This window comes from Chlorocebus sabaeus, chromosome 9 (assembly GCF_047675955.1).
Source record: "Chlorocebus sabaeus isolate Y175 chromosome 9, mChlSab1.0.hap1, whole genome shotgun sequence".
NCBI lineage: Eukaryota > Metazoa > Chordata > Mammalia > Primates > Cercopithecidae > Chlorocebus > Chlorocebus sabaeus.
The window spans coordinates 53,235,078-53,254,348 of record NC_132912.1 but is presented as its reverse complement, the minus strand read 5'-3'; the positions used below and the strand labels follow the sequence as shown (position 1 = coordinate 53,254,348).

The 19,271-nt window shown below is 41.2% G+C and overlaps 1 protein-coding gene across 1 annotated transcript in view; it reads left to right on the top strand.

The window, feature by feature from the left end:
- Positions 1 to 19,271, top strand: part of LOC103215858 (arf-GAP with GTPase, ANK repeat and PH domain-containing protein 11-like) — a 43,375-nt gene that overhangs the window by 6,399 nt on the left and 17,705 nt on the right. The window contains 7 exon segments of the mRNA XM_073019005.1: positions 1,278 to 1,465; positions 2,350 to 2,492; positions 3,209 to 5,855; positions 7,880 to 7,946; positions 14,004 to 14,791; positions 15,162 to 15,229; positions 17,492 to 17,561. Of these exon segments, the coding sequence (XP_072875106.1) occupies positions 14,548 to 14,791; positions 15,162 to 15,229; positions 17,492 to 17,561 (382 nt within the window). The 5' untranslated portion in view covers positions 1,278 to 1,465; positions 2,350 to 2,492; positions 3,209 to 5,855; positions 7,880 to 7,946; positions 14,004 to 14,547.

The following is a 19,271-nucleotide window of genomic DNA, read 5'->3' as shown; positions in this document are numbered from 1 at the left end:
CTTCATATATTCTGTGGTTTCGAGTTTTGAATGTTTCCTAGTTTAATCAAATTTGGGCATTTCTATTTCCATTTTGTGTTATTTTTAGTTATTCATGGAAAGATAAAAACAACTATCTTTAATATTAAAAGTAGAAGTTTCCAGGAATGAATTCTGAAATTATTTTGCGTCTTTGAAGTGTCTTAAATTTTAAAAACTGGTCTTGGCCGGGTGCGGTGGCTCACGCCTGTAATCCCAGCACTTTAGGAGGCCAAGGTGGGCAGATCGCGAGGTCAGGAGATCAAGACCATCCTGGCGAATACTGGGAAACCCCATCTCTACTAAAAAAATGCAAAAAAGCCGGGCGTGGTGGTGGGCGCCTGTAGTTCTAGCTACTCGGGAGGCTGAGGCAGGAGAATGGCATGAATACGGGGGGCAGAGCTTGCAGTGAGCCAAGATCGCGCCACTGCACTCCAGCCTGGGTAACAGAGCGAGACTCCGTCTCAAAAAAAAAAAACCAAAAAAATTGGCCTTATCTGCTTGTATTTTCTTATAGACTACCATTCATCATAATCTTACTGTTTTTTGACTTAATCCTAAACTGATAGCTATTTAAAAAAAATTCTGAGTACTTGAGTTATACAAATTAACATACAAGATAGAGGTTTCCACTGCATACTTCTCAGCAAAAAAACAGATTTTTTTTTTTCTGTGAAGAGATTGAAAGAAGAGGTTGGTTTTCTGTATATATTTAATATATTTCATTGATTATCACTTTCTTCCCATTCTTTGGATGTCAGAGACCTGTTATTTGGCTTAAAAGTACATTACAGAAAACTTCATTTCTTTAAATTAGGATTTCTTAGGTAAGGACCAGGTTAGACCCAGCCTTTTCTGAGTTACTTCTCACGCATTAGAATTCCTAAAATGAAAGTTTATATCCTAGTGGGCATTGTCTTATGGTTGCCTTTTAGAGCAAGTCAGAGGGTGGTGGTTTCTCTGGGTGATGCCTGTGTAGTCATTTGATTTACTCTGTAGTGGGACTTTTCTGTCGAGGGCCAGATAGTAAATATTTTCGGCTTTGTGGATCATGTCTTTCACAGCTACTTAGCTCTGCAGTTGTAGTGCACACGCAGCCATAGACAATATGTAAATGAATTCATGTGTCTGTGTTCCAATAAAACTTTAGTTACAAACACAGGTGATGGGTGGATTTGGCCCGTGGGCCAGTTGCCAACCCCTAGTGTAGGTGGTCTGTTTTGGTAATTTCTTTGAGAAATGATGTGTTCTGCTTGTAGGTACCGATGCTTATAGATGCCACTTTGGGTCTGAAATGGAAACCTTTGAGTTTCTAAACATCTGTCAAGTACATGGCTTTCCTAAAATTATGGGAGTTCTCACCCACCTCAACTCCTTCAAGCATAATAAGCAACTGAAGAAGACAAAGAAGTGATTAAAACACAGCTTCTGGACAGAAGTTTACCAGGTAGGAAGAGAAATAATTGTTAGAAACTAACAGTATAATCCTTTTAAAATAGACTGAAGAGGCCGGGCACAGTGGCTCAAGCCTGTAATCCCAGCACTTTGGGAGGCAGAGTTGGGCGGATCACTTGAGGCCAGGAGTTTCGAGCTCAGGGCAATATGGCCAAACCCCATCTCTACTGAAAATGCAAAAATTAGTCGGGTGTGGTGGCATGCGCCTGTAATCCCAGCTACTGGGAGGCTGAGATGTGAGAATTGCTTAAAGCTGGGAGGCAGAAGGTAGAGTGAGTTGAGACTGCACCACTGCACTCCAGCCTGGGTGACAGAGTGAGACTCCGTCTCAAACAAACAAAAAGACTGAAGAGACGTTACTAAACATCTATCTAGGATTTGCCTCCTGAATTCCCATTATGTTTGTGTTCCCAGTCTCTGGAAGGTTTCCCTCAAGAGAGTGCTTATTCTGGGCCTCTTGGTATATTTCATTTGTCTCTGTACCTGTTGCACCAGGTAGTGTCTAGGTGTTTTGGGGTCAGGACTTTATAATAGAGTACATCAGAAGTTTCTCCCAGTTGCAGGACCAGGCACTGCCCCTTCCTTTCCATACTGCTCTGGTCCATCGGCCACAGAACCGTTTCTGTGCTCAGAGGCCTCACCTCCCTCTCCTCACCATACTTAGATGGATGCCCCTGCTCGGCTGCAGAGCAGTCTGCCTCTGTGGGTTTCTAATAAGTCCTGAAAGAAGCCAGCAAGGCTCTGGAAGCCTGAGGACAGTGGCTTTGCTGGAAATCTCCCTTCTTAGGATTGCTTCTTTTTTAGAGCTTTTATTTTGTTGCAGTATTGATGAGAATTTAATTGAAATTTAATTTTTAATTTTCCTTTAATGTTTAGGGTGCCAAGCTGTTCTACTTTTCTGGAATGCTGCATGGAGAATATCAAAACCAAGAAATGCACAATCTGGGCCGTTTTATTACAGTTATGAAGTTTAGGCCTCTCACATGGCAAACTTCTCACCCTTATATCCTGGCAGACAGGTAAAAAGTGATTGTAAACTTTTTCTTCCTGGGCCATATATTTCAAAGCTAAAAAGGCTAGAAAAAGAACAGTGATAGAATTTATTTTGTGCCTGTTTGAATAGTGGTGGTAGAAGTGTAGTTGATAGAAAATGTCTACTTATATCATTGCTCAAAGATGCTGTGCCTTTGGGAGTAAATTAATTATGAGATGTTTAGGAAAATGGGAGGACTTAGAATCATTTAAGGCTACAGGATGTGGCCCCATCCTACACTCAGCCTCAGTTTTCAGTGATGCTTTCTTCGTGCCCGGGTGCTTGAGTCCTCGTGTGTGCCTTCAGCTTCCTTCCTTTGTGCTCTTCTTTGTGCTGTGGTTTTCTCAGCCTGGAATACCCTTTTTCCACCTGCCAGAATCCAAGCCACAGTAAAAATCCCAGAGCACAGGCTCACCCTCTTCCAGAAATGGATTTTCTTAATATGTTCTTCACTCCTCCCCAACCCCAGGTGGATGTCACCTCCCTGTCTGGTGTCTTCCGGAATGAATGTCACTTTCAGCCTAGAGACACAGTTGTGTGCCTGCCCCTTGTCCTCTGCTGGATGGTGAACGGTGCTTCCTTATTTCTGCATTGTCTAGTTTTCTAAACAACGTGCTTAGTGAACAAGAGTGTGATGAATCATTGACACATGCAAGGAGGTATAGAAATATTTCTACTGTATGATTGAGTTTATTTTTCTAGGATGGAAGATTTGACAAACCCAGAGGATATCTGAACAAACATCAAATGTGACCGGCAGGTGTCACTTTATGGTTATGTAAGAGGAGCGCACTTGAAAAATAAAAGCCAACTTCACATGCCAGGTATTCTCTTGTTATAGAACATACTAGAGTTACACATAGGATTCTTGGGATGGCTTCATTTCTCAGGAAAACTGAAAAATGACCCAACAAGGGAAGATGGCCTTGCTGGAGGTTTTAAAAGTAAGCCAGCTATGTGTAGGCCTGCAAAGGTGTTATCAAATCCCCTCTTCTCTGACCTCTTGTAGCTAGAGGGACACTGTTCCCGTGTGACATGATGCCCTTCTTTAGGTCTTGGGTTAAACCATTGGACTGTGCATCGTTTTTAACCCCCCAGTCAACAGTAGATACTTACTGACTTCCTGTCAGCTGAAGCTGGCTTTTTGGGTCCTGTCTTCCCGGGGTAGAATAGAAGATTTCGCCGTGTATGACATCAGTTTCCTCCCAGACCCTTGTGCTCCTCCTGAACAACAAAAGAAGCGCTGTTTAAATAAGAAGGAGCAGATGGTTTATGCGCCTCTTTTTAGAGTTGGGCGAGTGCTGTATGACAAAGACGCTATCTATGTTGACCTTGGTGGCAGCCACAGTTTTCAGGCATCGGTGAGACGGGAGTCATTGCTCTGAACTCTCATTATTCTTTCCAAGTCTATTGTTTAAAGAAAAAAAGTAATGTAGTCAGCTTTTATTTATTGACGATTGTTCTCTTGTACTTATAATAAAGGCCCAAATGCATATTGTAAATATGTAGAATAAAAAGAATACCTTTTTTTCTTTATACCAAGCAGAAGCGTCCTGTCCTCCATGCCTCCTTGATCCGTGGCCCCGGCGCGGGCCCTGCTGCCAGTGTGGCACCTGCACGGCTTATCTCCATTTCTACAAAACCAGTGTGCTCGCCAGCTCTCATTGGTCTTTTTCTTTTTCTCGTTCACAGTGGTCTCCTCGTTCTGTACTTTAAAGTGGATTTCCAATATTTATTTCTTAGTTCTGTAGTTGAATTTTATTGGGTTAAAAGCAGGGTTATTTTAAAATGTTAGAAAAGCTAGCATTGTTGTAGCACTGGAAGTGAGATTTTTCTAGCTAGGTGTTTAGGTTATCAGGTTATATACTCACTGAGCTTTGGAAAAGTTTAATGGAGATGGGGATCCATTTCAAGCTTTGCTATAAGGATTTTCTGCTCTGGTTTTTGTGGCATTAAGAAATGTTCTCGGGAAATGTGTGTAAGATAATTTTGAGAAACTGGGTGAAACTGTCTCTCCAAGATCTTTGTGCTTTCCTCACGTGCCCTTTCTTGGTGGTCTTGACAGGACGAGGTGGAGCCCACCCACGAGCTGGTCCAGAGTCTCATCTCCACCCACTCCACCATTGATGCCAAGATGGCTTCAAGTCGGGTGACGCTGTTTTCTGATTCCAAGCCACTTGGGTCAGAGGCTATAGATAATCAAGGGGAAGTCTGCCTTTTTTCTATTTTTAATAAAAAGATATATTATGGAAGATCATGTCACCCATAATTCTGCCATCATAACACATTTTGGTGGGATTCATTCTATGTTGTTTTGTTTTTCTTTGTGTGTGCATGTGTCTCTGAGGGCTCTTCACTTACCTGACATTACAAGGGAGTATTTTCTTGAAATAAAATACAGGGTGCATTTTTCAGCAGACCCCAAATATTCCTCAAATACCACGCCATCTTCCATATGTTGCTTTTTTGTGTTTTAAGAGACCTGAGTTCACTTGGCTTTCTTTTGGTGGCGAAAACACTAGAGCAGAATCAGGGAGTTTGTGGCTGTCCAGAAGCCACATGCCTTGTCTCTGAAAGTTTTATTTAGATTATGGTGTATTATCTCCCATGGGTAAGTTTCCTCTGATGTATGGCTTATGTGAATTACTTTTCAGCCTGGGTTAAGAATTTGTATACCTTTATGCTTAGTGGATGTTTGCAAAACATTGGTTTTGTTGTATTGATTTATGACTCTCAGTAAAATTTATCTGAAAATTTTGAGATAATCTAGTATGTAATTTGTTACAATGTGCATAAACTACCTACCACAGTGCCTGATACAACGAGTGTTATTAGCTATTTTCATTTTTGCATATCCTTCTAGTCATCCTTGTCTACAAGAATACTCTCTTCTAATATAGTTACAGGTAAAATACATAATTTTATTTCTATATTCTGAGCATTTTGTTTTCTATACAGTCTTTATGTAGTCATGATTTTGTTGTTACCAGTGTTTTTTTTGTTATTGTGGTTTGTTTTTGTTTTTGTTTTGAGATAAGGTCTCACTTTGTCTCCCAGGCTGGAGTGCAGTGGCATGATCTTGGCTCACTGCAGCCTTGAACTCCCAGGCTCAAGTGATCCTCCTGCTTCGGCCCCGCAAGTACCTGGGACTACAGGAATGCATCACCACTCCCAGCTAAATTTTTTGTTTTGCTCTAGGGGCGAGTTCTCACTATGTTGCTCAGGCTGGTCTCGAATTCCTGTGCTCAAGCAATCCTCCCGCCTTGGCCTCCCAAAATCCTGGGATTACAGATGTGGGCCACTATGCCTGGCCTATTATTCCTATATTCTAACTTATCCATCTCTTATGGTACGAGTTTTAGTTTTTTCTAATTTATGTTTTCATATTTTTATCTATTGTGCTATGTTAAAAAGCTTCATACAGTTTTCTTTCATCCAGTGATTTTAGCCTCCTTATGATCTTCTCTATCAGTTATGGCACTGGTGACTTAAAATGGATGTTCTTCCTGTGTCATTCCTTCTACATTTGTTACCTGGAATTTTTAGTAAAGAGCTTTCAGTTCTTCCCTTTATTTTCATATCACTGCTGACTAATGCAATTGCATTTTATTCCATGGGTTATTTTCCATCACTGTCATTGTTCATTCTAATGCCTATACTGTCCCAGATTCGGCCGCGGGAGCCTTCAGCCTGTCTCCTGTGTCCTCTCAACTGTCTCTGTTAGTCTTTGAGCATTTCTTACTTTCTGACAGAACAAGAGGATCCAGGCTCATTTTGCCCTCTTTCTGCCTTGGGCCTGGACTCAACCATTTCTGTTAAGGATCATGTGTTTTTAGCTTAGAAATTAATCACCTTTCTAAAAGATCTATGAAACACTAACTTCCCATTTAAGCAATTTTTTTCTAAAATTAGATTTTTTTTTTTTTTTTTTTTTTTTTTTTTTTTTTTTTTTTTTTTTGAGACGGAGTCTCGCTGTGTCACCCAGGCTGGAGTGCAGTGGCGCGATCTCGGCTCACTGCAAGCTCCGCCTCCCGGGTTCACGCCATTCTCCTGCCTCAGCCTCCAAGTAGCTGGGACTACAGGCGCCCGCCACCACGCCCGGCTAGTTTTTTGTATTTTTAGTAGGGTTATTCCTCTTAAGTTCTTTTGAAGTGTGGTGTTAGGGAACCATGCCTGAGTTTGCTTATTAACTCTTCCGGTGTTTATCAGATTATTTTTTCCCTATTCTGTGTCATCTTAAACATCTTAAACAATTCCTTGACATTTTTTGTTCCTTTGTATTTTCATTGACTATATTGCCATTTCCAGATGAGTTGATTAACGTACAAATTGAATTATTTTGCGTTTCCTTGGTAATACAGGCTGTTATTGCCAAAGGAGGAAAAACAAATGGACTTGAAAACTGGTCAAATGCGTCGGAAAGCCATTTTGGGAGATGACTCTGTGCTAACATCCTCTCTCCTTTCTTGGTCTCTTAATTTTTTTTCTTACCCAAATATATACAGGTTTATTTTGTCTTCCTAGAAGATCCAAGATCTTTGGTTTAGAGATATATTCTCTTAATGTTAACTGGTATTAGAATATACTTCTCTGTATTTCATTTCAATACATTTTAAAAATAGAAATGATTATTTCTTTTGACTTGTGAAGTAGAGCATGGCATACAAGTGTTGTATTCTCAGTATTTCAAAAAATTTCCTTCTTACTGTACAAGTTGTATTCATTATAAAAAGTCCATCCAGATTTGTTGTAGATGCAGTGTGATTATTACATGCTGATAAGATATGAATTGGAGATGGGATCCAAAAGTACTGTACTTATTGTAATTTTTAAGCTAAATGTAGGTTTGGTGATGAACATTTTACTTCTGCAAAATGCAAACAGTATTTCATCAGAAGTTGTTGTATGGTCTTTCAGACATTTTGTTTTATATCTTTGGTGCTTTTTGCCTATGAAGTATCTCTTTTGTGTGTGTGTGTGTGTGTATTGACCTGCCTCTAAATTTCACAGCGCTCATTGTCACGAATCAGCAGAATCAGGCCTAGGCAGAGAGCTGAGCAGTACTCTCAGTATGTCTCTGTGTCCTGGTTGCCACATTATCTCTGTTGTTTATTAATAAATTGGAGAACTCTCTGACCTGTAACAAAAGTTGAATAGATCAGAGACAATTGGAAGAGGAATCCTCTACTCTATTGTCACCTCTTCTTTTTCTATTCACACATGTCAGATAGAGACATGCGTGTGGTAAATTATTTTGTCAGAATGAAAGCCTGGCCGATTAAATGCTTTCTTCTCTTCTTGCTGTACTTAATGTCGATCCCTTGTTCATTTCTTGATAATATGTTTGGTTATTTATGTTTTCATTGCTTTTAGTGTCAGAGATGACTTTGGATTCCCAGTTCTGTGTGTTCCTGTCTGGCTCCTGAACCCAGCAGGAGAGGTGAGTCAATCCCAACTGGTGAAATACTGAGAGGAAGCTACGCAGAAAGCAGCAAGGTGTTAATAAGTGTACCTCTGACATTTCAGCCACCTCTGACTTTTCCATGAAATGGACAAGTATCAGTCTCTGTCAGAGTTACATTTTAAAGAAAAAAAGAAACTTGAAGTCATAAACTGTTTATTAATTTATACTGTTATTTTTGTGTGTTTACTCAACTCGTTTATATTGACTTGTTAATTGGTAATTTGTGACCTATTATTTATGAATTCATTGTCTACATGTCAGCAAACAAATTTTCTTCTTAATAAAGAATCTGGTGACTGGGCACAATGGTTCATACCTGTAATCTCAGCACATTGGGAGAGCAAGGCAGGAGGATTCCGTGAGGCCAGGGGTTCAAGACCAGCCTGGGCAACATAGCAAGATTTCATCTCTACAAAAAAATGAAAACATTGGTGGGGAATGGTGGCTCATTCCTGTAGTTCAGGCTACTTAGGAGCCTGAGGTAGGAGGATCACTTGAACCCAGGAGTTTGAGGCTGCAGTGAGCTGTGATCGTAACACTGCTATCCAGCCTAGGTGACACACCAAGACACCATCTCTTCAAAAAAGAAATCTAGGGGCATCAGTGTGTGCACACAGCATGGCTTGTGAATGAGAAGTGCATGTGTGCATAGTTGTGCTCAAAAATGTGTTGATGATTATACCTTCTCAGAATGCAGGAATTTTTTTTTTTTTTTTTTTTTTTTTTTGAGAAGCAGTCTCATTCTGTCACCCAGGCTGGAGTGCTGTGGCACAGTCTTGGCTCACTGCAACCTCCGCCTCCGAGGTTCAAGCGATTCTCCTGTCTTAGCCTCCCGAGTAACTGGGATTACAGGTGCCCGCCACCACACCTGGCTAATTTTTGTGGTTTTTTTTTTTTAGTAAGGATGAGGTTTCAGTATGTAGGTGAAGCTGGTCTCGAACTCCTGACTTCAAATGATCCACCCTCCTTGGCCTCCCAAGGTGCTGTGATTACAGTTGTGAGCCACCGCACCCGGCCTGTTTATTCTCTTAAGAGAGAAAATGAGGGGATTAATGGACTGTAGTTCTGGACAAGGTGGAAAACTCTTAAAGTGGAAGTACTGGGGCAAGTGCTGTGACAGGCTAGGATGGTGCAGTCAGTCCCTTCACCCAGAAATCAGTAGAATGTTAGCAGTTCAAACTCAAACCTTGTGAAAAACAAGTGGTGAAAAGGAAGTCCCTTGTAGCAACTGGCGCCATAATCAAGACAGAATGTTGGCAGAATAAATGGAGTTACCTGCTTTCAGCCCCAGGTGGTAGCTATTGTCTGCCCTGACAATAGGTGATATTAATTTGTGATCTTGTTGACTTAAAATAGGGTCACTCATCTCCAGTAGAATTAAGTCCACAGTGAAGTTGTCCCCCCATCCCCAAAGAGATAAACATATATGAACGTACTCACGTGATAACAACTACTGCTGCCTGGGATCATGAGAGACCTGAAATGAACTGATAGGAAGTGAAAGGTGGCTGAGATAATGAGAATAGACCCATCTGCAGAGGATCATAAAACCAGCAACGACAAGATCTTGTCTAATATGCCTTCAGAAGCTTTGTCCATGAGAACTCTAAGGACTTCTCCAGACCTGTTGTCTGCTGCCCAAAAGGAGCCTCTGACCAGCATCCAAAGGGCTTCTGGACCCACTGGACTCTTCTGGAGGTACACTGGTCCCCCGAGCCATGGCTGTGGCTTTTTACTCCCTTTATTACTGCCTGTGTGTAGAATGATAATTGCATAATTAATAGTGTAAAGACCTGTTGATAAATGGTAAATCTGAACATATGTATTGTCTGACGTGTCATTGTGAAACCTCACAGCTTCAGTCAGTGTCAGCGCAGCTAGAGAGCTTTTGTACGTAATGCACATATCACTGGGCATAGTCTACAGGCACCTAATAACTCAGGTACCTTAACAGTCACTAATGAGTATATCTCCAAGGAACAGTCCAACAACACATGACTGGCCTGACTCAAGGTAACTATATGTCCAATCCAGGGTCATAGTGAGTGGACATCTGCCAATCAGAGGTCATTCCCCCTGCCTGCCATTGAGCAGTTCAGAAGTGACTGGTGTAAGCAGACATGAATGAGCTTGCTGAATTCACTATTTGCCTCTTTGGAGGGGATCATACCCAGGATCTAGGTCATTGTGCCTTATGGGAGTCCTACACATTTCACTTGCAAATTATATTTGAAAATTAAATGACCATGTTGCAAGTCATTCACAAGACATTTTTTAAAATTGGATTCCAGAACATCTAGTGACCTATAGAAAGCAGTAGAGAAATGTATTAGGCAAAAAGTTCTGGCAAAGACCAGTGTGATACTGGCCTGATTACCCAACCTCAGGAATTGGTCACATCAACTCGAAGAGCGAAGAAAAATAAAAAGTACCAGCCTTATTACTCAAGACATTAGGAACTATCCATTTAGATAGACGATTTTAGCGAACAAAATATTACAACGTCATCCTGAAGAATATGTCCCTCTTCCAGAGAACCCAGGAGGTTATCATGGCCCCTGGAAAGCCTGACCAGCAGTAACAGTGCAAGTTACATAGGTGCATGAGTGCGGAAATACAATCTCTACTGAAAGTAAGTTTCATACTAGGCAAGAATTACAGGATATACATAGAACTTTTGCTCACAAAGTCAGATGTACAAATTCAGTATGGTTTAGGAGTTAATGGTGGCAAATGGGTCATGCTTACGGAAAGTGAAGTTGGACAAATGACTGTAATAGCAAATAACTCCAGGATTAATGATGAATTAATTGCTAGAGCAGAAAATATCCAAGACTTTCCTGACTTATGATGGGGATGGGTAAAGAAGTTGGATGAGACGATACCCAAACATGATTCCCAGGTTTACCTAAACAATGGAAGACTGTAGAAGATGCCATTAAGCTATTTCAAGAATATGGAAGATTATTATTCACTTCTGATGGGACAGGACTTTATAGGGCACCTGAAAAAATTCCTGTGAAAAATCACTTTTACAAAATGTCAACTTATGATACCCAAGATGAAACCAATAAGTCACAACATTCACATAATACACTGTGCAACCCTGATCTCCTGTCATAAAATGTTTCTTACCTGTAAACCAAAGGTTCATTTTATAATTTAATTTTTCTCATGTTTTCTGTTCTCTTAGCTTAAGAAAAGATCATTACAAACTTTTGTATGTTTTTCATATATGCTTGCAAAGGGTTGTAAAACTTTATTGTGATTATTCTTGCTTTGAGCTGAAACTTCCCTAATCTTTCTTTAGAGATTGTGGCACAGCATGCTAGTTTCCTGTCCATATCCAGTTGTTTTCTGTAGTGAATACAGAAATACAGGCACTATTTTGTAACTTTAAATAGACATCATCTCAAGTCTATAAGAATTATCCAAAATGGGTCGGGCGCGGTGGCTCACACCTGTATTCCCAGCACTTTAGGAGGCTGAGGCAGGCGGATCACAAGATCAGGAGCTCGAGACCATCCCAGCTAACACGGTGAAACCCTGTATCTACTAAAAAATATAAAAAATTAGCTGGGGGTGGTGGTGGGCCACTGTAGTCCCAGCTACTCGGGAGGCTGAGTCAGGAGAATAGCGTGAACCTGGGAGGCAGAGCTTGCAGTGAGCCAAGATCACGGCACTGCACTCCAGCCTGGGCGACAGAGCGAGGTTCCATCTCAAAAATAAAAAGAATTATCCAAAATGATTTCTAATGACCTTTCTGGGTCTTCAGATACTATTAACACAGATTGTAGCCTCTAGGTCCTGAAGATTTTACTGGATACTGGTTACTGAAACTGAGTTTTCTTGAGTTCTTTTTCCTTCCACTGTGGTTTCCCGCGTTTCAACATATCACCTATTTTTGTCCTCAAATGTTACTTAAATATTTTCCACAGAATTAAGTTAAATATGAATCATTCCTCCTTCTCTGATTTTTGAAATGCCCCTTTGCTTCCTATGATAATGATTCTTCTGGTCCGTTTTATAGTTATATGTTAGAGTTTGTAAATATTCACAAATTTTGCAATTGCATATAATTTTCTTATTAATTATTTTTTCCTCTTCCTCTAAAGTTGCTGTTATTTCTTTTAACTTTTTGTAGGAAACATTAAAGCCATCTTTCACTTTGTTGATATACTTATTTATAATTGAACTCCTTGATTTTTGCTCAAATTGATTTTCAAGTTACCCACATTTAGGGAAGACATTATTTGGGTTTTGTTTAGTATATCAGACTTTTTTTAGTTAGTTGTGTCAAGAAGTGTAGACTTTTCTATACATAAAATCCTTTTTCCCACAGTAGTTTTTCTTTTTTTTTTTAAGTGTGTTAAAATAAAGGTCATCAAAAGATGTTTTCCTAAACCTTTCCTTTGCCAAAAATATCTCTAGAGTCACATGGTCCTTTCTCCCTTCTTGCTTTTGTGGGAGTCCAAAGCTAATCTAAACAATTTCATTGGGCAACAGGAGCAAAACTTCATCTCAAAAAAATAATAATAATTTATATTGTCACTTCCCATCCAAGCTTGACTTCTACCTTTACTTTCTGATATGGTTTGGCCATGTCTCCACCCAAATCTCATCATGAATTGTAATCCCGATAATCCTCAAGTGTTGAGGGAGGGGCCTGGGGGGAGGTGATTGGATCATGGGGGCAGTTTTCATCATGCTGTTCTTGTGGTATTCAGTGAGTCCTCATGAGATCTTATAGGGTTTGGTCTTGTTTTGTTTTGTTTTATTTTTTGGGATGGAGTCTTGCTCTGTTGCCCAGGCTGGAGTGCCATGGCATGATCTTGGCTCATTGCAGCCTCTGCCTCCTGGGTTCCAGTGATTTTCCTGCCTCAGCCTCCTGAGTAGCTGGGAATACAGGCATGCACCACCACACCCAGCTAATTTTTCTAATTTTAGTAGAGACAGGATTTCACTACATTAGCTAGGCTGGTCTCAAACTCCTGACCTCAGTTGATCCACCTGCCTTGGCCTCCCAAAGTGCTGGTTCCAAGTGTGAGCCACCGTGCCTAGCTGAGATCTGATGGTTTTATACGTGTTTGACAGTTGCTCCTTCACATGTTCACACTCTGTGCGGTCACCATGTAAGTCAGACCTGGTTCCCCTTCTGCCATGATTGTAAGTTTCCTGAGGCCTCCCCAGCCATGTGAAACTGTGAATCAATTAAACCTCTTTCCTTTATAAATTACCCAACATTAGATATTTCTTTATATCAGTGTGAAAACAGACTGATACACTGTCTGATATTCATGCTTGAGGAATTGGGGAATTCAGACTACCTGGGCTCAAATTGTGGCCCCACCCTTAGCAGTCATGTGACCTTGGGGAGGTTACTTACCTTCTCCATCTCAACTCCTGTAAAGTCTGTAAATGAGATTGTTTCTGAGGGTTAAATGAGCATAACACAGTGGGGACACTGTCAGGCACACACTACTTGCCAGATGTCAAGTATTCATCTTTATTGAATTAGGACTGTGGTAACCCACTTTAGATTGCAGTAAACCACTTTATGGCTCTCGATTTTGTATGACAAAATCATGCATAGTACTGTTAGTAAAAGAAAGAAAACCTGAAAGTCCCTGCCATGGAAGGAAGAAATAGCGGGGAGAAAAGGGAGTTGGTAAGTTTCAGCATTTCAGAGCTTGGAGGGACAAGTTAGGTTTCTATTTTGTGGAGAAGGAGGTGGAGGCAGGATGGGTCCTAAGGTGTCATTCAAGACACATAGCCGTAACTCTTTATTGAGAGTAGAGCTAGGGAACCAGGGATTGCTGTGGTCAAGTTGCAGACAAAAACGACCACTCATTGGAAGACAGGAGAGGAGTGTTTAGTTACAAAAGCAGTCAGCCGTTCAGGTGTATCTACATTCAGTCAGCAAATAAAAGTTGTTCAACTTGGTTGCTAAAGGGACCCACTCTACTGAGGCTTTGTGTAGAACTCATAGAGGAAGATGGCTTCAAGTAATGAACTACCCTGTGCTTTTCTTAGGACTAAAAATCTCAGGAAGCTGGTGATGGATGAAAACCTTAGTCCACCTGGCACTGCACGAGGGGCCAGGTGAGGAGCAGCATCATAAGCTACAGGGTGGGGCAGCCCAGGCAAGGGCATTCTGAACTGTTGGGGAGGGGTGGCAGCCAGGGTGGGGCACTATGAGCTTTCGGGGAGGGCATTGTGTGCCACATGCCTGGGCTCCCACCTGGGCCAGTGGGCTTCAGTCTGTAGGTGACTACAGAAGGAGGAGGAGCTCTGTCTGTTCTCTCTTCAGGCAGTTGTTGTGTCTCTCAGTGCTTGTTGGGTTCACAACCTATTAAATAAGTCGACTGGTCTTCACCCTCCCAGACAAGTCAACTCGGGGAGGTGGCAGGGTGCAGGCCTTGGTCCGGGCCCTGGGCCCCAGGCTGTGAGGTAGGCAGGTGAGCAGTGGGCAAGACCATCTCTGCAAGTGCAGCATAGCCTCGGCCTAGGGCAGCGGGAGTGCGAGGCCAAAGCTGTGAGCAGGGGCACAGGTGGTGGCAGACAGTAGAGGCGTCCCATGGGGAGCATACTGACCTGTTATGTGCGCCCCAGGGCCAGCCACGAGTTTGACCAGCTGCGGGGGTCAGTATGTCCCTCTGAGTCCGAGATCTATGAGACGGGAGCTGGGGACGGGATGGCAGGAGCTGGGGACAGGATGGCAGGGGCACCCATGGCTGCTGCTGTGCAGCCTGCTGCAGTGACTGTTGAAGTTGGTGAGGACCTCCACATGCACCACATCCATGACTGGGAGATGCCTGAAGGTAAGGAGGTGACGGATGCCATCTGCCTTCTGCTTGCCTCTGGCTGCTGCTGTCCCCAAGGTCCCCTGGGAGGCATTGCCCACTTCGAGCTCCTTTCTGTCTGTAGCCAGCTTTCCCGGGGGCTGGCCAGGAGCACAAGCTGGCTCTGCCTTGCATTCCCACCCCTTAGTCTTTCCCCACCAAGTCCAGCAGTTTCTTTTCACCTCCCCTCCCAATCGCCCACTTCTTGCTCTCTCGTCTTTCTCCCAGGCTGCCATGGGACCATTTATTTATAGCTCTTCTTGTTGAATAAGCAGCAATTGAATAAACGAGTTGATAAATTTTTATAAATGGTTACATCTTTTTTACTTTTCTCCCTCTATACATATAGCTTTGGAGTTTAACCCTTCTGCTAATCCAGAGGCAAGCACAATATTCCATGGGAACTGTCAAACAGATGATGAGACAACATTGTCTGTAACTCGGTTTATCATCCTGTGGGACTTTGTTGAGGCTTCTTTGGACTATTCTCTTCCTTTTCTCAATAAAAACTCAAATATCCCAACTTTCCAGCACCCATCTTATTTTTTCTTTGTACCTACCTACATGGTACCTAAGTGAAGGAACCAGGTAAGTGCCTAATTGTTTCCTTTGTTAAAGTAGCTAAATCTCAGGACAGTTCATATTCAGGTATTCGGGAATTTCTTATTTAAAATCAGAATGGAGGTTGCCATGGGAGAGGCTGTATGGCATTCTTAATGGGCTGCTGTAAGTCACCTTGATAGAGGCTGCTTAGTTTCTTCTAACTGTAATTTGAATGCAGAAGGAAAAAGAAAAAAGAAGAGTGCTTAAAATAATTGTGAAACAGTGTGAAACATCCTGGTCAGGGCTACAGAAAAGTGGTTGTGTGTGTGTGTGTTTGGGGTTTCTCAAAGGAGTTTACCTATGAGGCTCTGATTACTTTAAAATTCTTACTTTAACACAAAATATGTCTCCAGATTTATTCTGGTGACTTAACAGACTTTACCTCCTTGTTCTAAAAGATGTGGGGATTGGGTCATGGTCAAAACTTTCAAAAGACATGAAATGTCAGTGTAGACTTTTAATGTATAATATAAAGATCGCAGGTTAAAGTCTCAGACTTTCCCTGTAAGAGTGTTTGTTGCCATGGCTCCCACTCTATTCTTTCCTTTCCTGACAACAGCATCTTGTTCAAAGAGAAGAAAGTTGGAGTTTTGGCCGGGAACGGTGACTCACGTCTGTAATCCCAGCACTTTGGGAGGCTGAAGCGGGCGGATCACCTAAGGTCAGGAGTTCGAGACCAGCCTGGCCAACAGGTGAAAACCCGTCTCTACTAAAAAAAAAAATACAAAAATTAGCTGGGCGTGGTGGTGCATGCTTGTAGTTCTAGCTATTCATGAGGCTGAGGAAGGAGAATTGCTTGAACCCGGGAGGCGGAGGTTGCAGTGAGCAGAGATCGCGCCAATGCACTCAGCCTGGGTGACAAGAGTGAGACCCCATCTCACCAAAAAAAAAAAGGTTGGAGTTTTTCAGTCTCTACGCTGCTGGGAGAGGCAGGGGATGGGAGGCAGTAGAAAAGAGAAAACAGTTGGTTTGCCTCTAAAATTTTACAAAGAGATTAAGTAAAAGTAATTCTGGGTAATAATATGGTTCTTGAATAAAAACTAAAATTTTCAAAATAGAAAATGTTGCATCATAAAGATATTAAATCCAGTTGGCTTATTGGTTTCATTTAAATGCCAGAGATTCATTACCGTGGAGGAAATGTCTTATAGCTCTTCTATTTAAACTTTGGTTGGGCTCTTAATTTTTTAAGAAGTAGAATAATTAAGACTCCTGATGAGTGTGACTTTGTAATTTGGAAGTACTATCCTCACTTTTCAAGATATTTAAGGATTGCTTTAGAACAAACAAATATATGAATTAATTGATTATACCTTTATACACAAAACATGTAAGTACTTGTGTAAACATATAGTCTGCTTGGTGATGTAAGGAAAACCTGATTGATGTTACACACCAGTTAGTAGATGGGTAGTATTGGATGAGAGCCCAAAAATGGCTCTTTATTGTCATTCTTTAGAATTACAACACAGTTTATGTATGTCTCACTTGGCCCTTTCCAATACAAATAAGGCCTGTGTATGTTCTCCCTTTGTATTGCTAATGAAGAAATGAAGACTTAGAGATATCACATGACTGTGGAAGATAGCTACTCAACAGAACTAAGGTTCTATGTCTCCAAATGACATGGAAGTGACAGATATGCTGAATTTACTTTAAAAAATTTTTTAAACTCTAGAATACATCTTATACTTTGACTATAAAATAGACCTGTCTGTTAAAACTTACTGCCATCTTGATTTATTTTATGCAAAGTTGATTTTACACAACTCAAAGCCAACATTTACCTCTTCTTTTTTTTTTTCCAAATGAAGAAGAGTGTCACTCTGTTACTCGTGCTGGCCTCAAATTCCTGACCTGGGTTCAAGTGATTTTCCCACCTTAGCCTCCTGAGTAGCTGGGACTACAAGCATGTGCCATCTTGCTTGGCTCTTTCTTATGTCTATACATTCATTTCAGTGGATAAGAATAAAAGTAGAGGCAGTGAAATAGCCTAAATGCAGCAGTCGAATAAATGAGTTGATAAATTTTTATAAATGATTACATCTTTTTTTCTTTTCTCCCTCTATACATATAGCTTTGGAGTTTAACCCTTCTGCCAATCCAGAGGCAAGCACAATGTTCCAGAGGAACTCTCAGACAGATGGTGAGACAGCTGTTTTTTCCGCCAAGAGAAAGAATAAAAGCTCTTCTTTGATCAGGTTATAGAAAGTATTTAGGAAAAACTCATATTGGTTTAAATTTTTCACCTTTTCACATGTTCACTTGTCTTATTTTAACCTGTGATATACTTTCCTTTAGTTGTTATCATGTTAGTGAAAACATGTAACCCTTTTGTTTATACATTTTGCCATCTTTTTATCAATACAATTAATGTGTCATGTGATGGAGGAGTCATGGATTTCTCTTTATTTATAATTCTTGGATTTATCTTTATTTATAATTCATGGTTTTATCTTTATTTACAATCCCTTTTCCCTTGCTCCAAAGAGTACATTTTAAAGATGAATGATAGAACTTAGGCTTCAGCTTGGTTTTCATTTAAACAAATTAAAAAACATAGTTGTTTATCATCGGAGATTGAATCTGTGATTTGGGCCTCCTCTCACACAGTCCTCTGACCGCATTCATTTACCACATCCAAATTTATGCTACTCAAAACTTTTAGGTTATTAACCTTTTCATTTAATGTAATGTCAATTTAAACATGCCCTACTTCTGCTTATTTTCCTCAATGTTATGTTAAATCCTCATTTATTTGCCAAAAAGCCATACACAGCCAAGTTTTCCAGTTGACTTAAACAGCAAGAATACAAGTGAGGGTTCTATAATAATATGTGAAGTAATGCAGCACAGTAAAACATGGGAGTTTGTAACCTTTGTTTTTATAGTTTGAGTAGACTTTGCCCATCTTGAGTCAGTTATTTGTGGTTAGAATTTGTGTTCATTTTTTACATTACTATAAAGAGATACCTAATCCTGGATAATTTATAACAAAAAGAGGTTTAATTGGCTCATAGATCTTCAGGCTGTACAAACATGGCTTCAACATCTGCTTCTGGAGAGGGCCTCAGCAAGCTTACAATCGTGATAGAAGGCAAAGGGGAGGCAGGTGGTTCCACACGGTGAAAGAGGGAGGAGAGAGGGGAAGGGGGAAGGTACCACCCTCTTTTTTTTTTTTTTTTTTTTGAAATGGAGTTTCGCTCTGTTGCCCAGGCTGGAGTGCAATGCAGCGATCTCGGCTCACTAGAACCTCCTCCTCCCAGGTTCAAGCAATTCTCTTGCCTCAGCCTCCTTAGTAGTTGGGACTATAGGCAGGCACCAAAACACCTGGCTAATTTTTGTATTTTTGGTAGAGACAGGGTTTCACCATGTTGGCCAGGCTGGTCTCAAACTCCTGACCTCAGGTAATCTGTCTGCTTCAGCCTCCCAAAGTGCTGGGATTACAGGCTTGAGCCACTTCACCTGACCAGTACCACACTCTTTTAAACTACCATAATGAGAATTTGCTTATTACCATGGGAATGGGACCAAGCCATTCATAAGGAATCCCCCAAACACCTCCCACTAGGCCCTGTCTCCAACATTAAGGGTCACATGTTAACATGAGGTTTGGAGGGGGAACATATCCAACACATATCAGAATTGTATTTCCCAGCTTCTTCCAGAGCCATTGGCTTCTCTCACCTAGAGAGCATGGAAGCGGTAAAAGAAAAGCTATTCCATGTCCCTCACTCTTCAGTGGTAGGAACTTTTGCCTACAAGGCCCTTCCAGCATCAAAGGCAGAGGCAGTGTGGGAAACAAAGCATGGCCCAAGTCCTTCTTGGGGCTTTTATTATTTGGGCTTTTTTTAGG